A 22,604-nucleotide genomic window follows, 5' to 3' on the forward strand; every position below is an offset into this window, starting at 1 on the left:
ATCATGCTAGTGTTTTACACTGAGCAGGGTCCATCCTCCTGTTTATCCGTGTGTAGACATGTAGCCAGCAGTCAACCTCAGCTGTCCTTCCACAAGTGTTCAACACCTTTCTTTCTTTCTTTCTTTCTTTCTTTCTTTCTTTCTTTCTTTTTTCTTTCTTTCTTTCTTTCTTTCTTTCTTTCTTTTGTCTTCCTTCCTTCCTTCCTTCCTTCCTTCTTTTCTTTTGAGGAAACATTTCCCATTAACCTGGAGCTCACCAAGTAGGCTAGGCTGATGGGCCATCAAGCCCTGGGGATCCGCTTGTCTCTTCCTCCCCAGCCATACATATGAAGAGCTGAACGTGGACCGTCTTGCCTTTTGGCAAAAACAGAAATTACAAAGATTTGGGTGCCTTTCCTACTTTCCAAGGAGTTCCCCGCTGTCCCACATGTGACCTGACACAAGTTACCTCCTTCTCAGTGCCTCTGAAGCCATTACTTCTCTTCTTGTATTCCAGATCCAACACCCAAGAAGAGAAATGGAGGGGCCTTTTGCTTGGTAGTCATAGCCATCCACCTGACCCTGCTCACGGCAGCTGCCACCCTGCTGTTTGTTCTAGGTGAGGTAGTCCTGTCCTGAGCCTGTGTGGTTCTTCATGGGGTGGCCACCTAAGGTCCTTGGGTGCAGAGAACAGGCCGAGTGGAGGCATCTTGAGAGGACATTTGGCCTCCTGCTAGGGCACAGTGGTTAGACCCACCAAGGTAATGGAGGAGTGAAGGTGTGTTCATCTCTGTGTGGTGTGTGTGTTTGTGTGCCTCTGTGTATGTTTGTGTACTTGTGTGTGTGTACCTGTGTCTGTGTCTGTGTGTACCTGTGTGTGTGCGGGGGTACCTGTGTGTGTGCATATGGAAGCCAGATGGTAACTTAGGGTTGTTCCTCACTCTCCATGTGCATGTGTGTAGGAGGCATACATACACATGCATGCACATGTGTGGGGGACAGAGGGCAATCTTGAGGACCATTCATCAGGCATTGTCCGTTTTGAGACAGGCTCTCTTTTTGGCCTGGAGTTCACCAGATGACTGCTTAAAAGGTCCCAGGGATCCTCTGTGGAGAGACTTTCCTTTCCCTTCTCCCCATACTGCACAGAGCTTGTGTTTGGAACTCCATGACCTACAGACGTCATGTCCATGTGGCACAAAATTTTGGGACCCTACCCCAATGTCTCAGGCTTCAATGAGGCCCCTAAACGATGCTTTGGGTTTGGGTTCCAGTTCTCAATCTGCAGGAGCAGGTCCTGTTCCTGGATATGTCCTTAAGCAATGGGACACCAGCTGCGGAGGACAAGTCATTCTTCTGGCGACAGCTGGCATATCCCAAAACACACCCGCTACTACCCGGGCTGCAGGCCCTGAAGGTTCACCTTACTCAGTTCCACACCAACCAGGAGCAATTGCTTCAGCGGGTTGATAACATGACTCGGAATCCAGGTACCAACACACCCGGTTTCTGTGATGCTGAGGATGAAAGCAAGGGTTCCGTCCATGCTGGGTGAGCACTCTACCAGCTGGGCTCCATGTCCTGCCTGTAAAAGAGCCCTTAGGCCATTGCAAACAGGCTTTCGCCTCTGCAAACTGATTTGGGACCATCTGAATATTTCTGCACTTCCCCAGCTTCTGGGGACTGGGCTCCTGGTTTCTTGAAGCTTGACTTCCTGAACAACAGGTGTTATTCTAACCCCCAAGGCTGGAAGAACCACGGGGGCCAAGCCTTCCAATGCAGAGTCTTGAGTTCTCTGTGGGGCACAGGAGTGGGCACAAGCTCCACTCCACACCCTGGCTCAGTCTGAAACCCTCTCTCCTTTCCTCACAGAGCTGTTCCGGATGAAGGGTGAACGAGGCTCCCCAGGTATGTCCATTTCCTGACTAACCTAACGTGCCATCCCCTGGAAGTCTCCTTTGTTGGGAGCTGTGTATATTCTAAGTTCAGCTCACCTTCCAATGATCTGCTCATTCCTTATGTTGCTTCTTCATGGACCTCCTCTGTGCCCCATAGAGTGAGGTCCCCTGCTCTGGGCTTCTGCCTTCCAACATCCAGACCTTGTCATCTTCCCAGGACAGTCCATCTATCTCCTCCTCCCACCTTCCCCAAATGTCCTAGGTTTCCAGAACTTTCTTCTCTCTGTCATGAATAGGGAGATGTCTCCCTCTGAATTGCCTCTGATCCCAATCATGGCAGGAAAATAAACCACACTAGGACACAGGTAGAGTGAGTAACCAAAGCTTATTCTTACCAAGCAAGGAAGGAGAGAAAGGGTCCGAGGGAGGCTCAGAGGCAAGAGTGCTGGCTGCTCTTGAAGAAGACTCAGGTCTGGTTCCCAGCATCCATGTCGAGTGGCTCACAACAACCTGTAACTGCAGCTCCAGAAGACCCAGCAGCCTTTTCTGGCCTCCACATGTACCCCTATATGTGGCATATGCTCACACATACACATAAAGAATAGGCTTTAAAAGAGGAAATGAAATATACCTTCAAGAGCAGAGAGTGGTCCCAGCCATGGACATGAACAATTGGCTACTCCTATGTCTGGACTTAGCATCTCAATCTATTATGTCCCCATCTGTATCTCCCTGAGTGCTTTAGGGCAGTCCTTTCCCTGAGATAGGAAGAGGCTTGCTTTTTAAATATATTTTTATTGATTTTTATTGAGGTCTACATTTTTCTCTGCTCCCCTTCCTGCCTCTCCCCTCCCCTTCAACCCTCTCCCAAGGTCCCCATGCTCCCAAGTTACTCAGAAGATCTTGTCTTTTTCTACTACCCATGAAGATTAGATCCATGTATGTCTCTCTTGGGATCCTCATTGTTGTCTAGATTCTGTGGGATTGTGATTTGTGGGCTGATTTTCTTTGCTTTATGTTTAAAAACCACTTATGAGTGAGTACATATGATAATCGTCTTTCAGGGTCTAAGTTACCTCACACACACATAAAATGTTTTCTAACTCCATCCATTTTCCTGCAAATTTCAAGATGTCATTATTTTTTCTGCTGTGCAGTACTCCATTGTGTAAATGAACCACTTTTTCTTTATCCATTCTTTGGTCAAAGGGCACTTAGGTTGTTTGCAGATTCTGGTTATGACAAACAATGCTGCTATGAACATAGTTGAGCACATGCCATGTCCTTGTGGCATGGTTGAGCATCCTTTGGATATATACCCAAAAGTGGTATTGCTGGGTGCTGAGGAAGGTTGTTTCCTAATTTATTGAGAAATCGTCACACTGATATCCAAAGCGGCTGTACCAGCTTGCACTACCACCAGCAATGCAGAAGTGTTCCCTTTTCCCCATACCCTCTCCAGCAAAAGTTGACATCAGTATCTTTGATCTTCTTGGCCATTCTTACAGGTGTAAGATGGAATCTTAGAGTTATTTTGATTTGCATTTCTCTGATGACTAAGGATGTTGAACATTTCCTTAAGTGTCTTTCAGCCATTTTAGATTCCTTTGTTGAGAGTTCTCTGTTTAGGTCTGTACTCAATTTTTTTTATTGGATTATTTGTTCTTTTGATGACCAATTTTTTGAGTTCTCTGTATATTTTGAAGATCACATCTCTGTCTGATGTGGGGTTAGTGAGGATTTTTTCCCATCTGTAGACTGCCATTTTGTCTTGTTGGCCATGTCCTTTGCTTTACAGAAGCTTCTCAGTTTCAGGAGGTCCCATTTATTAATTGTTTCTCTCAGTGTCTGTGCTGCTGGGGTTATATTTAGGAAGTGGTCTCCTGTGCCAATGCATCCAAGTGTACTTCCCACTTTCTCATCTATGAGGTTCTGTGTGGCTGGCTCTATAGTGAGGTCTTTAATCCATTTGGACTTGAGTTTTGTGAATGATGATAGATATGGATCTATTTTCATTCTTCTACATGTTGATATTCAATTATGCCAGCACCATTTGTTAAATATGCTTTCTTTTTTCCATTTGCTATTTTTTGCTTCTTTGTCAAAAATCAGGTTTTCGAAGGTGTGTGGTTTAATATCTGGGTCTTTGATTCAGTTCCATTGGTCCTCCTGTCTGCTTTTATGCCAATACCAGGCTGTTTTCAGTACTGTAGCTTTGTAGAAGAGTTTGAAGTCAGGGATTGTGATGCAGAGGCTTGTTTTTTAAAAACAGAGTTTTTCTTAATGGTTTGTTAAGTTTTGTTTTTCTGGCAATATGAATGAGTATGAGTCTGTGTGGGGGTACATGCGTGTGAACACTATGCTGGAAGACAAGGACACATGTGTGTGAACAGGGAAGACGGGGGCACGTGCCTGTGAACGCTGTGTTGGAAGAAGCACGTAGATGCCCTGGAGCTGGGGATACCGGCATCTGTGCCCTACATGGGTGCCAGGAACTGATCTCAGATTCTCTGCAAGAGTATCTTAACTGCTGAGCCACATCCTAGCCCTGGAGGTGGAGGCTTGCCCACCATGCAGTCTGTTGCAATTATCTGTGTTAGCTGTAGAAAATGTGTTTCAAGGTGTACCCACTTGTGAGGCTGAGAAGTTCATTAGTGGGAAAGGCAATGGTGCCTTACGTGTGAACTTCGAGGAAAGATTCAGGGAGCTGGTTCAGCTCCTGCTGAGATCAGCTCTGTTTGTTTTGGGTTTTTCCAGAATCCTGTTCTTCCTATTAACTTCTCAACTTGTCTGTCTCCTACCCAACTTTTGTAAGAGGTTGCTTGTTTGTTCCTGGCTGCTCAGACCCAAAATAATCACACAGAAACCATATTATTTGCAATACTGTTTCGCCAAAAGCTTAAGCATATTCCTAGCTAGCTCTTACATCTTAATTTAACCCATTTCTGTTCATCTGTGTATCACCACGAGGCTGTGGCTTACCGGGTAAAGTTCCAGCGTATGTCTCCTGCGGGGCTACATGGCTTCTCTAAACTCCACCTTCCTTCTCCCAACATTCAGTTTAGTTTTCTCCGCCTAATTCTATTCTTCTGCCCTAACACAGGCCAAGGCAGTTTCTTTATTCACCAATGGTATTCATAGCATACAGACGGGAACCCCACATCACCCAGCCAGCTGTAAGCTCTCTTATCTATCTTCCCCAGGGTCCCTAACTTCACGTTTTTACCCTAACATCTCCAGGTGTCCCAGGACCTCAGGGCCCACCAGGCATCAAGGGAGAAGCAGGTAAGTAGGCGTCACAGTGGGCTTTCTCAGCGACAAGGTTTCACAGTGGCTAATCCCATGGGGGTGGCCTGCATAAGGGGAGGAAGCTAGTATGAGACTTTGGGTGGGTTCAGAGGTGAGGGGGGTTCACAAACAGGAGTACTGCCCAGTGGTTTCTCAGCCTGGACAGGTTGTAAGGTGTGGACAGCCCTGTTGAACCTTCTCTGCTGAGGACTGCAAACCTGTGAGCTGGGGGTGAGGGGAGTGCAGCTCCATGGTCCAGCAGGGCCTGAAACATCCACACACCTGCCTTTGGGACCTTGCCTCCCTCACCTCCAGGCATCTCAGTTTCTTTCTATGTAAAATGGAGTTGAGACTTCAGTGAGCTGCTGTTATTGTACATTCTTCTCTCCCTGTCTCTGTCTCTCTCTCTCTTCACACATGTGCACATATGTGTTGTGTCTTGGCAACATGTGTCCATGGAGAAGCTGGAGTCAACCTTGGCAGTATTCTTGAGATACTGCCCACCTTGGGTTTTGTTTTGAGCTTTGTTTTGTTTAGAGGCAAGATGTTTTACTGACCTGTAACTTCCCAAATAGATTAGATTAACTAGCCGGTGAGCCCCAGGGATCCGCCTGTCTCGGCCTCCTGGATATCGAGACCACAAGGACACAGCCCCACTCCTAGCTGCCTTACGTGGGTTTTGGGAGCCAAACTCAAGTCCTCATGCTTGCAAGGCAAGCACTTTACTGAGACAGTCGTCATCCAAGCCCTTTGCTGTTACTGTCCTCTGAGCCCAGCGGTAACCCAGACTATCCTTCAACTCTCAGTCTTCCTGCCTCAGCCTCCCGAGTTCTGGGATTACAGGCCCGCATCACCATACCAGCCTCCAGACAATGTCTTAAAGTCGCAACTGCTGCTAGGCCATGTATTAGGTTCTGTTCTTCAGGCTGAGGCTGAGACCTGCCTAGCTGTCTTAGCCATTTGCATAGCTCTGTCAGAGTAGTAGACCCAGAGCTGTCTCTCTGCGGAGACAAAAGCCTAGGGGAGCGACTGTTGGCTTTCACAGAAGTCTCCCAGTGCCTAGTGGGTGGACCGGCTGTGGAGGAAGGATGCAGAGCCCTGAGAACTTTTAACAGCAGTGAGTGGAGCCAGCTGGTCTAGGTCAAAGGGGAAGTAAACAAAATCACAGGCTTACTCCTCCAGAAAGCTGCAGCAACCACAAAAGGGGGCTGGTGAGCAGAGAAAGTGCCTTTCAGGAACTGGCTCTGATAGGAAGGCAGTTAGTAGGATCCTGGGGAACCCACTGCTCTGTGTCTAGGCAGGGCTTCTTCCAAGAGGCTTTAAACATGGGAAAGGGCAATTACAGTGTGATGAGAAGCGTGCATGAACACTCAGGTCCCCATACACGGCACCACCATGTGCTCTCTCACACTCACACACATTCATTTGCAAGCGTGCAGCTACACACATTATTGTGTCTTCACACTCATATGCTGCACACAAAGCCACACATTCGCTCGTGCACTCATATGAACACTGGTGCCCACACATGCATACATCTTTACACTCACACCACACGCTCTCAGAGCCACACACTCATGCACTCAGACTTGTGTAAACACACATTTCGGCATACGTGCATCCTCACAGTACACAATCAAGGAACTACACGCTCACATATTCATGCACATGTGTGAGCACACGTTTATCCACACACATACATCCTCACGGTCAGACGATCACACATTCATGCACACATGTAGGATTCTGCACACACTCTGGTGCTCACACTTATGCACAGCATACTGACACTCAGGAGTATGCCCCTGCAGATACATGCCCCGTGCACAAGCAGTCTCACACTCACTCACACAGCAGGCCACTCAGAGGGGAACTAGTCTCCCCTCTTTCCACCCAGAGAGAAAGGGGCATGGAACAGGTTCCCTAGATTCCAGAGACGAAACTAACCAGGCCACTTGGAAGGGCAGACACAGGCCATCCCTAGAGACCGAGCCTGGAATCCCACTCTTCCTCTGACTTCAGCAGGTACCTGCAGAGTACGGGAGAAAGCTGGACAATCTCACTGGCTCTCAACACTCCTCTCATGCTCCACAGAACCCACAAACCTAGCAGGAGGGGGAAGTATCTGTGATGGTGACACAGAGGTCAAGAGCCAAGAGCAGTTGATAACCCCAGGAAAAGTTGGGACTCAGGCATTCCAGGGAGCCTGTTTCTGTGCCTTGCCTTGCAGACCCTCTTCCCTTCCCTTCTCGCCCATCCTCCAGGATCTCCCCATTTCTCCCTGTGCTCACTATCCTGTCCCAGTCCTCATCCCTGGGAATCTCCTGAGCTTTTGGCTGTGTCCTGCATGCTCACCTATAACCCCAGTGACCCAGGAAGGGATCGTATTTCCCAACTCCATTTTCTGTCCTGGGTACAGGAACATTAGTAAGGTACCTGCAGAGGGCACACTCATCCCCAGTTCCATTTTACAGATGAGAGTGTTGAGACAAGAGATACTGAGGTGTCTTTTTCAAGGTCATTTACCTTGCTTGGAGAGACAGCTATGATTCAAACCGACCTGCCTTTTTCTAGAGTCTTCCTTCTGTGGCCGTACACTGGTCCCAAGCCTTTTGAAAAACAGTAACTGCCATCTGAACCTGCCTTGTTTTCTGCCACACATGCCTGTGTGTGCATTTGTGTGTAGGGACAGGGAGTTCAGGATGGGGTACCTGCACCGATTAGGGGGCCCCAGAATGTCAGCTCACTCTAGAAACCACACCACAGTGACTGAGTCCTTCTTCTCGTCTCACAGGCCTCCAGGGACTCACGGGTGCACCAGGGAAACAAGGAGCAATGGGTAACTTGGGCTTCCTCTTCTGGGACCAGCCATGCACTGCCAACTCCCATTGAGCAACTGCCCCCATGTGTTCTCTCTACAGCCCTGCCCTGACCCCTGGGGGTCAAGGCTTTTCTACTCTCCTTTCTGTCTCAAGACTTCAAAGAGCTCACCAAGCCCATCAAAGAGACGCTAATCAATGTGCCCCCCACGCTTTCCCTAGAGATCCCTTTCCACCTCACTCCGCTTCTGTCCCAGGGAGCCCATCTCCAGCAGGACAGTTGGTGCCTGCCTCATTCCTGCTCTTGCCACAGGTGCCCCAGGACCTCAAGGAGAGAAGGGAAGCAAAGGTGACAAAGGTCTCATTGGCCCCAAGGGGGAGCATGGCACCAAGGGAGACAAAGGGGATCTAGGCCTTCCAGGTAAGAGTTGTGTTGGGGTGTTAGCATTCACGGGGAGCTGGAAGTCGTGGGGAGTTTGTATATGCTTACTCTGGCTGAGAACAGGGCTCAAGAACTGCCTGCTTGACTGTTTAAGAGAAGCCTCAACTGTACTCCAGTTCTTCCGAAAAGGAATTAGTTCATTTCTATTGATACATAGTCATTCATGTTTGTGGGTTACAGTGTGATATGTAGGTTGTACACTGATGAACACAAGATACTTGCCCTATCTGTGACACCTTTAATTCTGTGTGGTGAGAGCCTTCAAGACGGTTTTCATGGAACTATTTGGACTCCTAAGGCGAGGACACCGGGGTGTGCTCTTGCTCCCCGGTGACATCTTTGTGCACATTGAACTCAGTCCTTTATTAGCACTTGGTGTCCCATGAGGAAAGAGCCCTCCTTTTAAAAAACCATGGGTGGTATATGGTGTACGTGTGCACACATTTGTACATGTGTTGCTATTGAGTGCCTTCCTCAATCACTTTCCACATTTTTGCTTTTTTGTCTTTTTGTTTTGTTTTTTAATGAAAATATATATTTTCATATAACACATTCTCATTGTGGTTTATTCTTGAGATGGGGTCTTTCACAGAATCTGGAGCTCCCTCACTGGCTGGCCAGCAAGCCCCAGAGATCTCTTGCCTTCTCTCCCCAAGCTCTGGGGTAACAAGCACTTACCACCATGCCTAGCTTTTTATATGGGTACTAGGATTCAAACTCAGTACCTCAGGCTTATGCAGCAGGTACTTTACCCACTGAGCCATCTCTCTGGTCCCAGGAATCATTCATTCCTTATGTCTAATCATCTAGCCTTACTCCCAAGCCTTGGACTACCCTCACTCACTCAGACCTGGGGAGGCTGATCCTTGCTCTTGCTGTCCTCTTCGGGACCATTCAATCATGAATCAATTAGTTGAGAGGAAGCTGGCATGGCACCCAAGTCCTCTCCCAGGACCTTGTCAAAATAACAAGAGTAGAAGTCTGGAGAGATGGCTCACTTGGTGAAGCACTTGCTGTACAAGTGCAAGGATGTGAGCTTGTGGCCCAGAAGGTATGGAGAAAAGTCAGGCATGGTAGCATATGCTCATAACTGGCCAACCTGTCTGCTGAGTTCCAAGTCCAGTGAGAGACCCTGCCTCAAAAACAAAATAAGGCAGATAGCAGCTGAGGAACAAGGCCCAAGGTCATCTGGCTTTCAAACTCATGTCCACAAGCATACACTCACGCTTAAGCAAGCATACACAGGTATACACGTCACAAAACCAGTGCATTCCAATATTACAGAATAGAGCTATACATTTTTCTTTTAGTAAGTTTTCTGTCCACATGTCCTTTAGAGAGCTGGAAAGGTTGCTTTGGGGTGACAGTCCTCTTTGAGACCTTCACCCCCATGTTGGTCCCAGTGGGAACAGAGCTGGGTGTCCACACCCAGGTGACAGTGTGACCTTAGTGGCTCTCAGAGTGGCTACTACTGAGGGAGCCCACTGTGCAGCCCCCTCCCCAGCTGACCTGCCCTTCAGGAAGGCAGCTGCCCTCAATTGATATGCACCAGGTACTGAGGGAAAGGAGGAGGGAGAGACAGAGGACTCAGGAGAGGACTGGCTGAATGAGTTCCGAATGCTGATGATGAGTGGAAAATTTGAAATCTTGGGGGCCAGGGCAGCCGTGTCTGTGCCGCAGGCGGGGGTGCCAGGACAGCCCGTGTCTGTACTGCAGGCGGGCACAGAAACTGCTGCATCGTTTTTCTCTTTCCCAATGACCTTTCTATTCTCGGCATCCGAGAGATGCTTTCTAGAACATTCAGATTTCAGACTGAGAGGCTATGAAAGAGAATTCCCAAATTTGTAGAGAGTAAAATGAGCCCCCTAAGTACTGGGTGACCCCAGGCTGTGATCCTTCTCCCCAGGGTAATGGTTTTGACTGGGGTCCTGGTAGCCCCACGGTCACTGGTGTCAGGTTTTCTGGTCAACCTGTTATAAGTTTTTGGCCTGTCTCTGGGAAAGGGACTCATTCCTGGAGGGCTGTGACCAGATATTCCACTTCAAGCACAGGGCACTTTAGTTTGGAGTTTGCATAAGACGGCAAATGCCTAAGTGGGCTGTTTTTCCCTTCTCCCATGCCCAGCCTTGATTTCTTTTTCATTTGTTTGTTACAGGGAGCAAAGGGGACATGGGCATGAAAGGAGACAGAGGGGTCATGGGGGCCCCTGGCGCCCAGGGAAATAAAGGAGACCCTGGGAAACCAGGCCTACCAGGTAAGAGGTTGCACTGTAGGGTTGCAGACCTGGAGGAAATGCCCCTCTTTCTGGGAGCCCATACTAGTGACAACATCCTTAGGAGTCTTTATCCATTGCAGGTTTGGCTGGGTCTCCTGGAGTCAAAGGTGATCAAGGTAGGAACTGTGGGCATCTGGGCAGAGTGACTGCGGGCCCCAGAGAGAGTCGAATAGGAAAGTTACTCATTATCTTTCTCTATTCCTCCTTTCTCCACTTTCTTTTCTTCTTTCCTCATTTTCTCTTACCCTTTCTTTCTGACAGGGTCTCATGTAGCCCAGGCTAGCCTAAAACTCACTATTTATCTGAGGATGACTTTGAACTTCTGATTCTCCAGCTCCCAAGGGCTGGGATCACAGGTGGTTTCATCTCATCTTAGGGTTAACCCAGAGCACTCCAGGGCTTTAGAAACCTGACTGTCCCTAAAAGAAACAGATCAACTGGTAGAAGGGAAGACGCTAATGATAGCCCTCTTTACATGTCTACCTCCTTGGCTGCTGAGGAGCAGAGCTCGGTGGTCCCACCCAACGTCCTCAGTCTGTCCCCCATCTTCAATCCCACAGCTGTGACAGAGGAGATGAAGCATTGCTTCTCTCTCACCCACTGGGGAGTAGAAGATTTCTAAAGATGGCAACCGGATAGTGTTTGGAGATGTATGTCATGAAGAGTGGGGAGCCCTTGTTCTACTCACTCCTAACCCTGCCATGACCACTTACCTTCCAGGACAACCTGGAGTGCAGGGTGTTCCAGGCCATCCTGGTGCAGCAGGACCTTCAGGTGCCAAGGGTGAACCAGGCCGCATGGGTCCTCCTGGGGCAACAGGTGAGGCCCTTTATCCCTGCACTGGGAGTGGTATTCCGATGCCTGCCCAGCCCAATCCTTATGCACATGCGGTGTCTGTTGTCCAGGACCTCCAGGGATCCCCGGGATTCCAGGGGCTGCAGGTGTGAAAGGAAGCAAAGGGGACACAGGTGAGTGGGTGTGGCAAGGTGGGGAGTCAGATTGCTGGGTATTCTGGAAGGACAGGAAGGAGGATTGTCCCCAGCATCCCACAAGAGACAGAGATTCTCCTGTCTTCTGGCCCCAGAGGCTCCTGAAGAAGGAAAAGAGTTTCTTCCACTAAGTCTCCTTGAGCCCAAGGTCTCTGGGTTATTCTTTTCTGCCCGTGTTTCTCAGAGAGCCTTGAATGCTATGACCAAACCTGCAGCATTACAGGAGGAAGCTGAAACCCTGTCCCAGCTGGGCTTTCTGCAGTGACAGCAGCACCTAGGATTAGGACAAGGGGCAAAAATCTTTCCCTCTGTTCTCTTCTGGGAACACTGATCCAACCCAGGGAACTCATGGAGGCTAGTTCACAAGCCTTTGAACAGCTTACCTGAAGCTCTCGGTATACAATCAGTCTGGGGGTTTGTTCCAAAGATGTTCTTTTTCAGATTCTATTCTGTAGACTAATATAGTCATTCTACTCTGTCATATGGACTAACATAAATTCTTTTCTGTCATATATAGATGAACATGGAGTCATTCTGTTCTATTGTATGCACTAACAGATTTATTCTATACTGTCATACAGATCAACATAGAGTCTTTCCATTTTGTGGTCTGGATTATAAACAACTTGCCAGTTTTGTCTATATATCACACCCACTCATCAGTGTGGGTTACTTCCTAAGTCTCTGAGATAATCTGTCTGATCTCTGAAGTCAGGCTGCTACATTATGCTCACCTTTCTAGAAAGTTCAGGCCCTGCACTGGGGACTATGGCGACACTGAGTTTGTGGAGGAATACAGTAGACAGACTACAGGCAAGCAGTTCACGCAGACTCTCCGATGCCATTGGGAAAGCCCCGCGCAGTCAGCCAGTTGAGAGTTCTGTGGGGATGGAGGGCCGAGTGGTGATACTAGGCTCCTGTCCCCACGAATGTCCAAGGACCCTCTGCCTTGACCCCTTCCTCTGCCAGAGAATAAGGTTGAACAGGGTCAAACAACTTGGGTGTCCTTGCCTTTGCAGAGATATAGACAAACATAAAAGCTGGCCCATCCCAGTTTGAACTGGGTTAAGTGGTTAGCTAACTCATTCATTCATTCATTCATTCACTCACTCACTCACACATCAGTACCTCCCAGCAAGCCTTGGACACTGAATGTATGATCTTTGTGAATTTCCTGAAGTCAGTTAGAAGCCTCTGTCTCACCTGTGTTTTCTCTTTGTTTTGAGTCCCCCCACACACACCCTAGCCCCAGATTCCCTCAAGAGTTCTCACCAAGGTTCCTGCCTTAGACTCCCACAAAACCCCTCACCAGGGTTGGGGGGATGGGTCAGATGGCTGGAGTGCCTAGCAAGCTCACAGACATAAATTCAATTCCCAGAACTCATGTCAAAATAAAACAGGCTTGGCGGTATTTGCTTTTAATCCCAGTTCTGTAGAAGTGGAGACAGGTGGATCCCTGGGACTCGCTGGCCAGCCAGCTTAGCCTGCTGGGCAAGTTTCAGGCTAGTGGGAGACGATGTCTCAGAAAACAAGGTGGCAGCATCTAGGGAAGAACAGCTGATGTCCTTTGCCTGCCACATGCGCACGTGTGTACACACACACAGTACCCCACACCAGTTAATACACAAATATCCACACACATGCATGCACCTACACACACCAAGATCCCAGCCAATTTTATTACAGACATTTTAGTCTCTGGCTCATTTTGTGTCTCCATGAAGCATCTTTATGTGGTGTCTATATGTGTGCGTGCACCCCATTTTTCATCCAGGTGGTAAATACCACCAGCCCAATCTCGTGGATCACCCATTAAGTGTGGCTCCTTAGGTAAAAAGAATGAATTATATACTCAATTTTCAATGTCTGATAATCACCATTTGAGTTGGCGGCTCACCCAAGGCTGAAGCATGCCTTGGTGCCGCATCTGATGGCTTATGTGGACCTCCCATGGAAGGGACTTCCTGGAATTCTATGGGCTAATGAATGGCTGCGCCAGTTAGATTTGGTGATTTCTGGGGTAAATGGCAGATGTGATCCAGATGTCATCCTCGTGTTTGAGGACAGCATCCCTTGTAACCTCACTGTCAGGAGACTGGTAATCCCCAAGCTAGAGCTTCAGTGGCAGATATCCAGCGTTGATAAAGCCTTCCAGGCTTCCAAACCCATGACCTTCCCACTTTGTAAATAAAGCCATGAATCTCTCAAGTGAATATCTTGCTGATTCAGATGACATTGCATTGGCTTGGCCTGGGTTTCACTATTACGGGCTAATTACAATTGAGGAGAGGTCTGTTTGCTGTGCTTGGAAGCTTACCACCACATTCATGGTCTATCAAACCCACACCTGAGTTCTATCTTCTATGCACAGCAGTCAGGAAGCAAAGACGGGGCTGGGGAGATGGCTCGGTCTGTAAATTCATGCTGCACCAGGATGAGGACCTGAGCTCAGATCCCCATAATCCATGTAATTCCAACCCTCAGGAGACAGAGACAGAATCGCCAGGCTACACTAGCCTGAGCTGGTGAGCTCTGGATTCAGCCAGAGACTCCCTTGAGAGGAGCGTAATCTAGAAGAACACTCAACATAAGCCTTGGGCCTCCACATGGGCACTCACACGTGGATCTGAGAGTCCATCCCAATGTCTAATCCCAAAGATATGCTTTTTCGATTTTGTTAGATGGAGTAATTCAGAGGGCTGCCACACTAAGTGGGACCCTGGGCCTTGTAAGATGGTTCTGTATGAGCGTGTGTGTGTGTACACATGTGTGCGTGGTGTGTGTACACGTGTGTGTACGTGTGTGTGCATGCATGTGTGTGTGTACACATGTGTGCGTGTGCTCGTGCACATGCACGCAGAAGTCACTGGAGAAACTTGTCAGATAACCTCCCCTATCAATCCTAGACTTCTTTTTTTTTCTTGAGAGAGAGTGCCACTGAGCCAGAAGCTTGCTGTTTCAGCTAGACTGTCTGGCATGTCTACCGGGATCTGCCTCTCTTCATTCCCCAGCACAGGGTGCTGTAACCGTGCACATCCACGCACATCCATGCCTGGCTTTTACATGGGTGCTGTGGATTTGACATGCTTGCACAGGAATTATTCTCCCCCAGCAAACCTCCTCCTAGCCCCACACATGCAGGAGATTCTGAGACACACTGAAGACAGACAGTGATGTCGTTCAGGGGAGCCTGGAGAGGTGGCTCAGACCAAGCTAAGTGGTACTCCAGGAAAGGGCAAGCTGGGCACACTGGTGGACAAAGACAACTTCAGAGCACATTGGGAGCTGGCGTCTGGGGAAGTGCCAACTTGTACTGCTCACTCCTTTGTGACCTTGGATAGATCACTGCACCTCAAGTCCCTGAGCGTCCTCTGCAAATGCTATCCTCTTTAGGCAGGGAAGCAGCAGGAACACTGGGGTGGGGGTAGGGGAGCAAGCAATGAAAGAAGGCCGGGCTGGGCTGTGGAGGTAGCTCTGTTGGTAACATACGTGAAGACTTGAGTTCGATCCCCAAAACCCATTTGAAAACACGCTGGGCTTGGTGGCATTTGTAAAACGGGGAAGACAGAGAGAGAAGGTTCCCGGGGCCAAGTAGCCAGCATGAATCAATGAGTGAGTTCTGGGCCAGACACGGATTTGCTGCTGAGCAACACTTTTCTCAGGGATCCCTTCCAGAGGTCACCCAGTACCCCCTGCTCCCCGCTGGTGCTGCAGTGAGGTCTGAAGACTCAGGTAGAGAAGGAGGTGGTGGGATGGACAGGAAGGAGGTAATGGTTCCGCATGATTTCTGGTGATAGGGTAGGATGGGTTAATTTCTGGTGATAGAGTATGATGGGTTAATTTCTGGTGATATATAGTAGGATGGGTCTGTGGTAAGGCTGGCTTGTGGCACAGGTGGGAAGCCTGTCAGGCACAGGTGGGAAGCCTGTCATGCACAGGTGGGAAGCCTGTCAGGCACAGGTGGGAAGCCTGTCATGCACAGGTGGGAAGCCTGTCAGGCACAGGTGGGAAGTCTGTCAGGCACAGGTGGCCATAAATAGTTGTTGTATCATCCACTCCTTCTCAATGGCCTGCAATAAGCTCGTACTCCCCCAGGTTTGCAGAACGGTCTCGGGGAGCCCCACTGATTTGATAGAAACTAGTATGGGCCCTTAAAGTGCTAAAAGAACAGGTTATGACCCACCGTGGGGATGCTTGAAGGGTGCTGGAAACAGTGGGTCTTCTGGGAAAGGTAAGTTCACGGAGGAGTGAATGACTGGAGAGGAGGGGAGGAGAGGAGGGGAGGGGCCAGTGACGTTGCATGGGTAATTTCATGTGCTGCCAAGCTGGACAATATGAATTTTAGCCCAACACCCCATGCGGTGTAAAGAGAGAGCCAGCTCCTGAAAGTTGTCCTTTGATCAGACAGACAAAAAGACAGACAGACAGACACACACACACACGAAAAAAGGAGGAGTAGGAGAGAGGACCTCTCACATTAAGCTCAACTGGAATAATCCCCAATGGTTGCTTTATTATTTTTTTCATTTTCTGAACATTGAGATTCTTTTTCCATGTGGATGAGATGGCAGTAACTAATCCAAGGTTAGTTAATAGGGGCTGCCCTTGCACATCATGGAGACCTGAGTTTGATCCCCAAAAATCCATACTAAAAATTAGCCAGACATGATGCTGTGCTCCTGTAATCCTGGAGGTGGGGATAGAGAAACTGAAGTATCCCCAGGGTTCGTTGGCCAGCCAGCCTAACTACTTGGAGTGTTCTAAGCCCCACTGCGAGACCCTGCCTTCAAATACAAGACAAAGTCTGTGGAGGGACGCTGACGGCCTCCCCGTGCGCACATACAAACACACTAACTATTTCGACTCATGTACTATAGATGATGGCCTCTAAAAGTCAGGGTGGTCACTCCACAGGCTTTGGAACCAAAATGTCCATTTACAAAATATCTCTGCTCTGTCTTATGCAAATCTCATGAGAGAGAAAGCAAGAAGGACAAGTGTTGGCTTTGAGGTCACATCGGGTCGCTGGTGGAGAGAGGGAGGCAGGCCAGGGCGTCTGGAGGCTGTGGGCCTGAAGCTCTCACACACGACATCACCACATTTCCCAAGCACGGTCTTCATCCATCTGCGGCCTGTCTCCCCTTCCACCCCACTGTGAAGTGTGAAGCAATCAGCCTTCCATCGGCATTAATCAGACAAAGGTAGAGACTGTCTAAGATTAAAAGTGTCTAATATCTAAGTTTTATTATCCTCTCCCCTTTCCCTGTGTTTCCATCTTAGGAATTCAAGGACAGAAAGGCACAAAAGGAGAATCAGGAGTCCCAGGTAAAGGGCTGGCTTTGTTTTAATTTCTCAGACTGATGACTGGGGAGAACTGTGTGTGTGTGTGGAGCAAAGCCTTATTGACTTTGAACACTGTGACCTTACTCCTCAGAGATGAGGCAGAGACTCCAAGTTTTGTCACCCAAGCCTCCATTCCTTCCCTGGAAGATCTGGAAAAAGGGCAGGAACTCTGAGTTCTACAATGGCTAGGAAGTGAGGCAGGGGAGTCAGCTCAAGGAGGGTGGGAGGTGGATGTAGCAGTGCCAGCCATGCCACCACCAAAGATCAGGGTGATCTCCTTCTCCTCTTAGGGTCAAGGCTTTTCCATCTCTGCTTTGACCTGTTTTACGCTTCTTGGTTCCCCAAGTCCCTCCTCCCCTTCTGTTGCTACTTCTCATCTGGATACTATCATCTTCATCATCACCATCACCGTACTGCCCAAAGGAGTCTCCTTTATAAACAGAAACAGTAAATGAAAGATCATGGCAGAGCCCCATGTTGCCTGTCACCGCAAACACCAATGAGCAAAAATGATAAGAACTGAATCTAGTTCTGCTTATTGCTTGTTTGTTTTGATTTGATTTTTTTTGTTTGTTTGTTTGTTTTTTGAGATAGGATCTCACTGTGCAACCCTGGATGGACTAGAACTTGCTATGTAGAGCAGGTTAATCTCAAACTCGCAGAGCTCTGTCTATCTCTGCTTTTCACATGCTGAACTTTTTAAGCTGACTGAAGTTTAAGCTGGGAGCATAGGGAGCAACCTCCCAAAGAACCTGCTGTCCCCACTCTGCCATCTCCAGCTAGCAAACTTTCTAGAGAATGAGAGGAATGGTGTCAGTCCAAAGCCTGGGCCTGCCCCTCTCCGAGGAGGTCAGCCTGGTCTCTGAGAACCACGGTACAGATAGATGCCTCTGTCCCCGCCATTGCTCCCTGTGCGGGTAGTTGTCCTGCTGAGCTGTTTACAGTGTGCTTGAGGGGATTCCTTTCTACAAGGGTACAAGTGTGCTCTTCTCATGTGTCGCCTAAATCCCATCTAACCATCTGGACCATCATCGATCAATGGGAGCTCAGGCAGGACAGGAAACTGGCAAAGCAGTCCTAGGCTCTTTTCTGCAGACAGCGCCCTCACATGGCTTGGAGGACTTACGATCATATCGAGATCCTCTTAACACCCTTTGTATGAGGCTTAATCTCCCAACACAAGAACCTTAGTTGGGTGGGTGCAAACCATGCCCACGCCACAGCAAGCATTACAACAGAACTCAGGCAGGCTTCTAGAGTGATGTTTCTTCCATGTTAGCTACATATTCTATTGCAGTCTTAATTTACTAATCAGACATGGGGACCTAGAAACATTCTAGCAAATTCTCACAGAAAGACTAAAACTTACACATAACTATGTCATCTTATGAGGATTCTACCAGCCATATCTTCCTTTGCATACTCCATGGCATTAAGGTGGAAGACCAGACAACCAGAACAACCCTCAGCTGGACCAAAGCCCTGGCAGCATGTTTACACAGCCCATTCCTCAGGGATCTGATAGCCAAGGGCCACTCATCCAGTAATCAGCAAGGTCCTTGTATTCATCTAGGACACACTGGAGCATCTATGGGGCTAACTATCTCCTCTCAGGCTTTGCAGGCAGAAAGGGAGACACTGGAAACCCTGGGCTGGCAGGCCCCAAAGGAGAACCTGGGCAACCCGGCCTGAAGGGAAGCCCTGGGATAAAAGGTAGGTGCTGTCATTTAAATGGACTTAAAGGTTAGGGATCTTCAGAAACCAGGCTGGTGGGGTGTCTTTATTGGGTTGTCAAGTTGCATGCTAGAGATTGTCCTGGACATAACCCAGTTTCCCCAGCATGCACGCAGCCTTGCTGCCTGTGCTCAGCCCCCTCAGGCAGCACCACAGCCTGTCTTTCTATGCGTCCTGTTGTTCACTAAATGCTGTCACTATCTAACTTCTAACCTTCCATTACATCTGAGGCCCATGTCCTCCCACCCACCCACTGCTGCTCACGACACAGGTAGCTGTTCCCGGAGATGCTAGATCACACACGGAGCTGGAGGAGGGCGACTGACCCGTCCTCCCTCTGCATGTGCTCATGTGGGCAGAAAGGGCAAGGAAACTTTTGGATCAAATTGTGGGGTTTTTCTTTGTGACAGGGTCTCCCGGCCAGCAAGGACAGAAGGGAGAGAAGGGCCAAAAAGGTAATGGATGCTTTAATTGTCTTTCCTTCTCCTTTAAAGTTAATTTCCTATTGCAGAATCCTGGAGGGGGGGGTATTTCCCAAGGACATTCTTTATCTCTGACCAGAGACCCAGAGAGCACCTCCTCTCTCCCTTCCTTCTCCATTTTCTCTCCCCCATCCTCATTCCTAACATCTTTTCTTCTTCCTCCCCCCATGCTTACTTCCACTCTCCATCCTTCCCTTCCTCCCTCACGTCTTTCCTTCTTTTTTCTCAACTTCTCAATTTCTCCCTCTTTCCATTCATGTCATCTCTACCTCCACTCTCTCCTTCTGTTCCATTTTCATCCTTTATTCCCTTTCCACAACACATGGCAAGTCACCATCCCACAGAGGCATCTGACCCCGTGACTTGCTACCTCCAGGGAAGAAGGAAGGAGGGCTGGCTGTACACCAGGAAGTGTTGGTGCTGAAGGGGGATGAGTGTAAGCTCTGATGACAAGGCCCTGCAAGCAGGACTCATCCTCCCCTATAGCTGTAGAACCTCTAAGAGCAGCAGACAAATGCACAGCATTGTGAGCTAGCCTTCGCCTCACCTTCCACATGTGTTCTTGTCCAGGCGAATGGGTCCCGACCCTATTTGTCCGGATCGTGGGTGGCACCAGTAGAGGCCGAGCTGAAGTTTTCTATAACAATGCCTGGGGGACAATCTGCGATGATGACTGGGATAATAGCGATGCCACTGTCTTCTGCCGCATGCTCGGTTACTCCAGTGGGAAAGCACTTTCCAGCTACGGAGGTGGTGAGTGACTCTGCAGCCAGGGGCTTTGTGCTACACGTGTTCACATGGTCCTTTGGTGAGGTAATGTAGTGTGGCTGGGGCTAAAGAAAACCACTGGCTCAAGCAACTGGGACGCCCTGCAGCTTAGCAGAGTAGCTGCAGCTCTGGGACCAAAGCTTACCTCTTTCCAGTTTGGCACCCTGTCTGAAGGACGCTGTTGCATTCCCAGCACTGACAGCAAAGGCTTTAAAGGGCTCTGAATACTACTGTGGGTCACTGTCAATCCAGTCTTGGAGCAAACATAACCAGGACTGTTTATAGAGCAGGGATAAGTGTGGCTTTTGAAAGCTGAGGGAGAAGATGGAACCATGGCAAAGGCAGATGTTCATTTCCACATCTGGAAACCCAAATTGCAGCTGCCAGAAGACTTAGCCTTGAAGATACTCCCACCTCTGTGTGTGCACATGTGCACACATACATGTACACGTATGTTCATGTGGGTGAGCACGCATGTGTGTGCACATGAGTAGGACCTCAGATGTTTCTCAGTCCTAGTTTTGTTGAGACAGGGTCTCTCACTGACCCAGAGTCATTGACTAGACTGGGTTGCCTGGCCAGTCCTAGGCACTGAGAGTACAAGACCACACCTCCAGATCCTCTTTCTTTTTTTGTTTGTTTGTTTTTGTTTTTGTTTTGACATGGATTCTGGCTTAAGTGGTAGCACTTTACCCACTGAGCCATCTTCCCTGCCCCTGTGAAGGTCTTTTTAAAAGATCCGTGAGAAGTCAGGGCTGGTGGCCAGCACCTGCTATTCCAGCTCTTGGGAGTCTGAGACAGTATGACAGAGTTTGAGGCCGTTCTGTGCTGCACAGCTGAGCTCTGTCTCAAACAAAACCAAAAGTAGAGAGAAAAGAAAAACCGTGCTGAGACTTACTGTCCTCAGGTCGGGGAAGCTTCTCTGCATCACTAGAAATCAGTTCACACATCCATCCTCCCTCCTTAGCAAAGACAATGGCTGAACAACAGGGCACAAGGCCAGCTCTCCTTGTTACTTTCCTTGGGTGTTTTCTGTTTTACCCACCCCAAAGCACAGAGCCCCTTGTCACACAGAGTCCACCCTCTGCCTTATTCTCTTGAGACAAGGTCTCTCACTGAACCCGAGCTGGGCTGGCCACCCTTTTATGTGGGTGCTGAAGATCCATACACAGATTCTCCTACCCACGGTACCATCTCCCCGGTTTCATGCTTGCCTTTTAGTAAGTCGTCTGGCTAGACTGGAAAATGGTGGTCTCAACCCTGCCAGAGAGAAGGGGCTGGTAGCCGCATGGCTGCCATAGGTCCTGTGGAAATACAGACGCAACTTGAGGGAGCTGAGCTGATGGGGAGACAGTGGAAGGCTGTGTGCACACATAGTGTGTGGATTAAGTAGTAAATATTTGCATGAGGCGTTCATGATGTGGTTGAGGTCAGAGAACAATCGGAGATGTTGTAAGAGATATTAAAAGAGTCTTAGAGCCCTGGGCTCACCTGGTCTCTCATCTACCTGGAAGCTCCTGGGAACTGGCATGTTTCTCTGACCTCTCACCTAACACCCTTCCTTTCTCTCTCTTTCTTCCTCTGTGTCAGGCACTGGGAACATCTGGCTGGATAATGTGGGTTGTCTGGGGACAGAGAACAGTTTGTGGAGCTGCACGAAGAGCAACTGGGGCTCTCACAATTGCAACCATAATGAAGACGCAGGTGTGGAATGCCGCTGACCTGGGCGGAGGTCACTGCTGTATCCCCAGGTGTCTTCGGACTCCAACCACATGGAGACCTATGGGCTCCCTAACTCTGTTGGGGGGATTAATAAAACTCAGCTGGGGATCTGCTGTGTCTGAGTGTCTCTGAGCTAGTACCCCTGTTCTTTATAGCCATGCCCACTCAAAATGCACATGTGAGGCTCACAGACATGCCCGAGACTCAAAAGCTAGAGGGGAGACGAGGCTGAAGTATATGAAAGTTACTGTGGCCATATTTCGTCTTGGCCAGCCCTTCAGTCATTCATTCCCTTTCAGGGCCTCCCTCCCTCTCTGTCACCAGCACGTGGCCCTCTCTTCGGCTGTCTACTGCCTAGGGGTTAGCTTGCGAATGGTGCTAGGTCATAGATACGTGCGAACTGTCCTTTTCCATCCACGGGCTACTCTGAGGTCCATAACTCTGAGGACTTTTGGCAGCTCCCCCCCCCCAGAGTAGAAACTCAGAAAATACTAATTGAAGGCTAGGGAGATGGCTCAGGGGATAAAAACACTTATGGTGCTAGTGTGAGAGCCTGAGTGTGCAACCCAGAACTCACGTTTAAAAACTGTTGGGGAGCTGGAGAGATGGCTCACCCAGTGATCAAAAGCACTACCTGCTCTTACAGAAGACCCAAGTTCTATGCCCAGCACCCATAACAGGGAGCTCACAGTTGCCTGCAGCTTCAGTTCCAGTGGCTCTGGGACCCCTTCCAGCCTCCAGTGGCATCATCGGGGACTGGAGAAGATGGCTCAACAGTTAAGAGCGTACACTCTTGCAAAGGAGCACATAACCATGCCCAGTGCCAACTCTAGGGAATCTGATACCCTCTCTGACCTCTTCAGGC

The 22,604-nt window shown here is 49.0% G+C and overlaps 1 protein-coding gene across 1 annotated transcript in view; it reads left to right on the forward strand.

Annotated features, from left to right (window-relative positions):
• The window catches only part of Marco (macrophage receptor with collagenous structure), a 35,046-nt gene extending 13,308 nt beyond the window's left edge, over nt 1–21,738 (forward strand). The window contains exons 2-16 of the mRNA XM_057770774.1: nt 497–598; nt 1,254–1,469; nt 1,852–1,887; nt 5,118–5,162; nt 7,960–8,004; nt 8,298–8,405; nt 10,582–10,680; nt 10,782–10,817; nt 11,422–11,520; nt 11,607–11,669; nt 16,971–17,015; nt 18,648–18,746; nt 19,178–19,222; nt 19,820–20,002; nt 21,608–21,738. Of these exons, the coding sequence (XP_057626757.1) occupies nt 497–598; nt 1,254–1,469; nt 1,852–1,887; nt 5,118–5,162; nt 7,960–8,004; nt 8,298–8,405; nt 10,582–10,680; nt 10,782–10,817; nt 11,422–11,520; nt 11,607–11,669; nt 16,971–17,015; nt 18,648–18,746; nt 19,178–19,222; nt 19,820–20,002; nt 21,608–21,738 (1,352 nt within the window). The remainder of the gene's footprint in view (nt 1–496; nt 599–1,253; nt 1,470–1,851; nt 1,888–5,117; nt 5,163–7,959; nt 8,005–8,297; nt 8,406–10,581; nt 10,681–10,781; nt 10,818–11,421; nt 11,521–11,606; nt 11,670–16,970; nt 17,016–18,647; nt 18,747–19,177; nt 19,223–19,819; nt 20,003–21,607) is intronic.
• The last annotated feature ends 866 nt before the right edge of the window (nt 21,739–22,604 follow it).

This window comes from Chionomys nivalis, chromosome 5, assembly GCF_950005125.1.
Source record: "Chionomys nivalis chromosome 5, mChiNiv1.1, whole genome shotgun sequence".
Classification (NCBI taxonomy): domain Eukaryota; kingdom Metazoa; phylum Chordata; class Mammalia; order Rodentia; family Cricetidae; genus Chionomys; species Chionomys nivalis.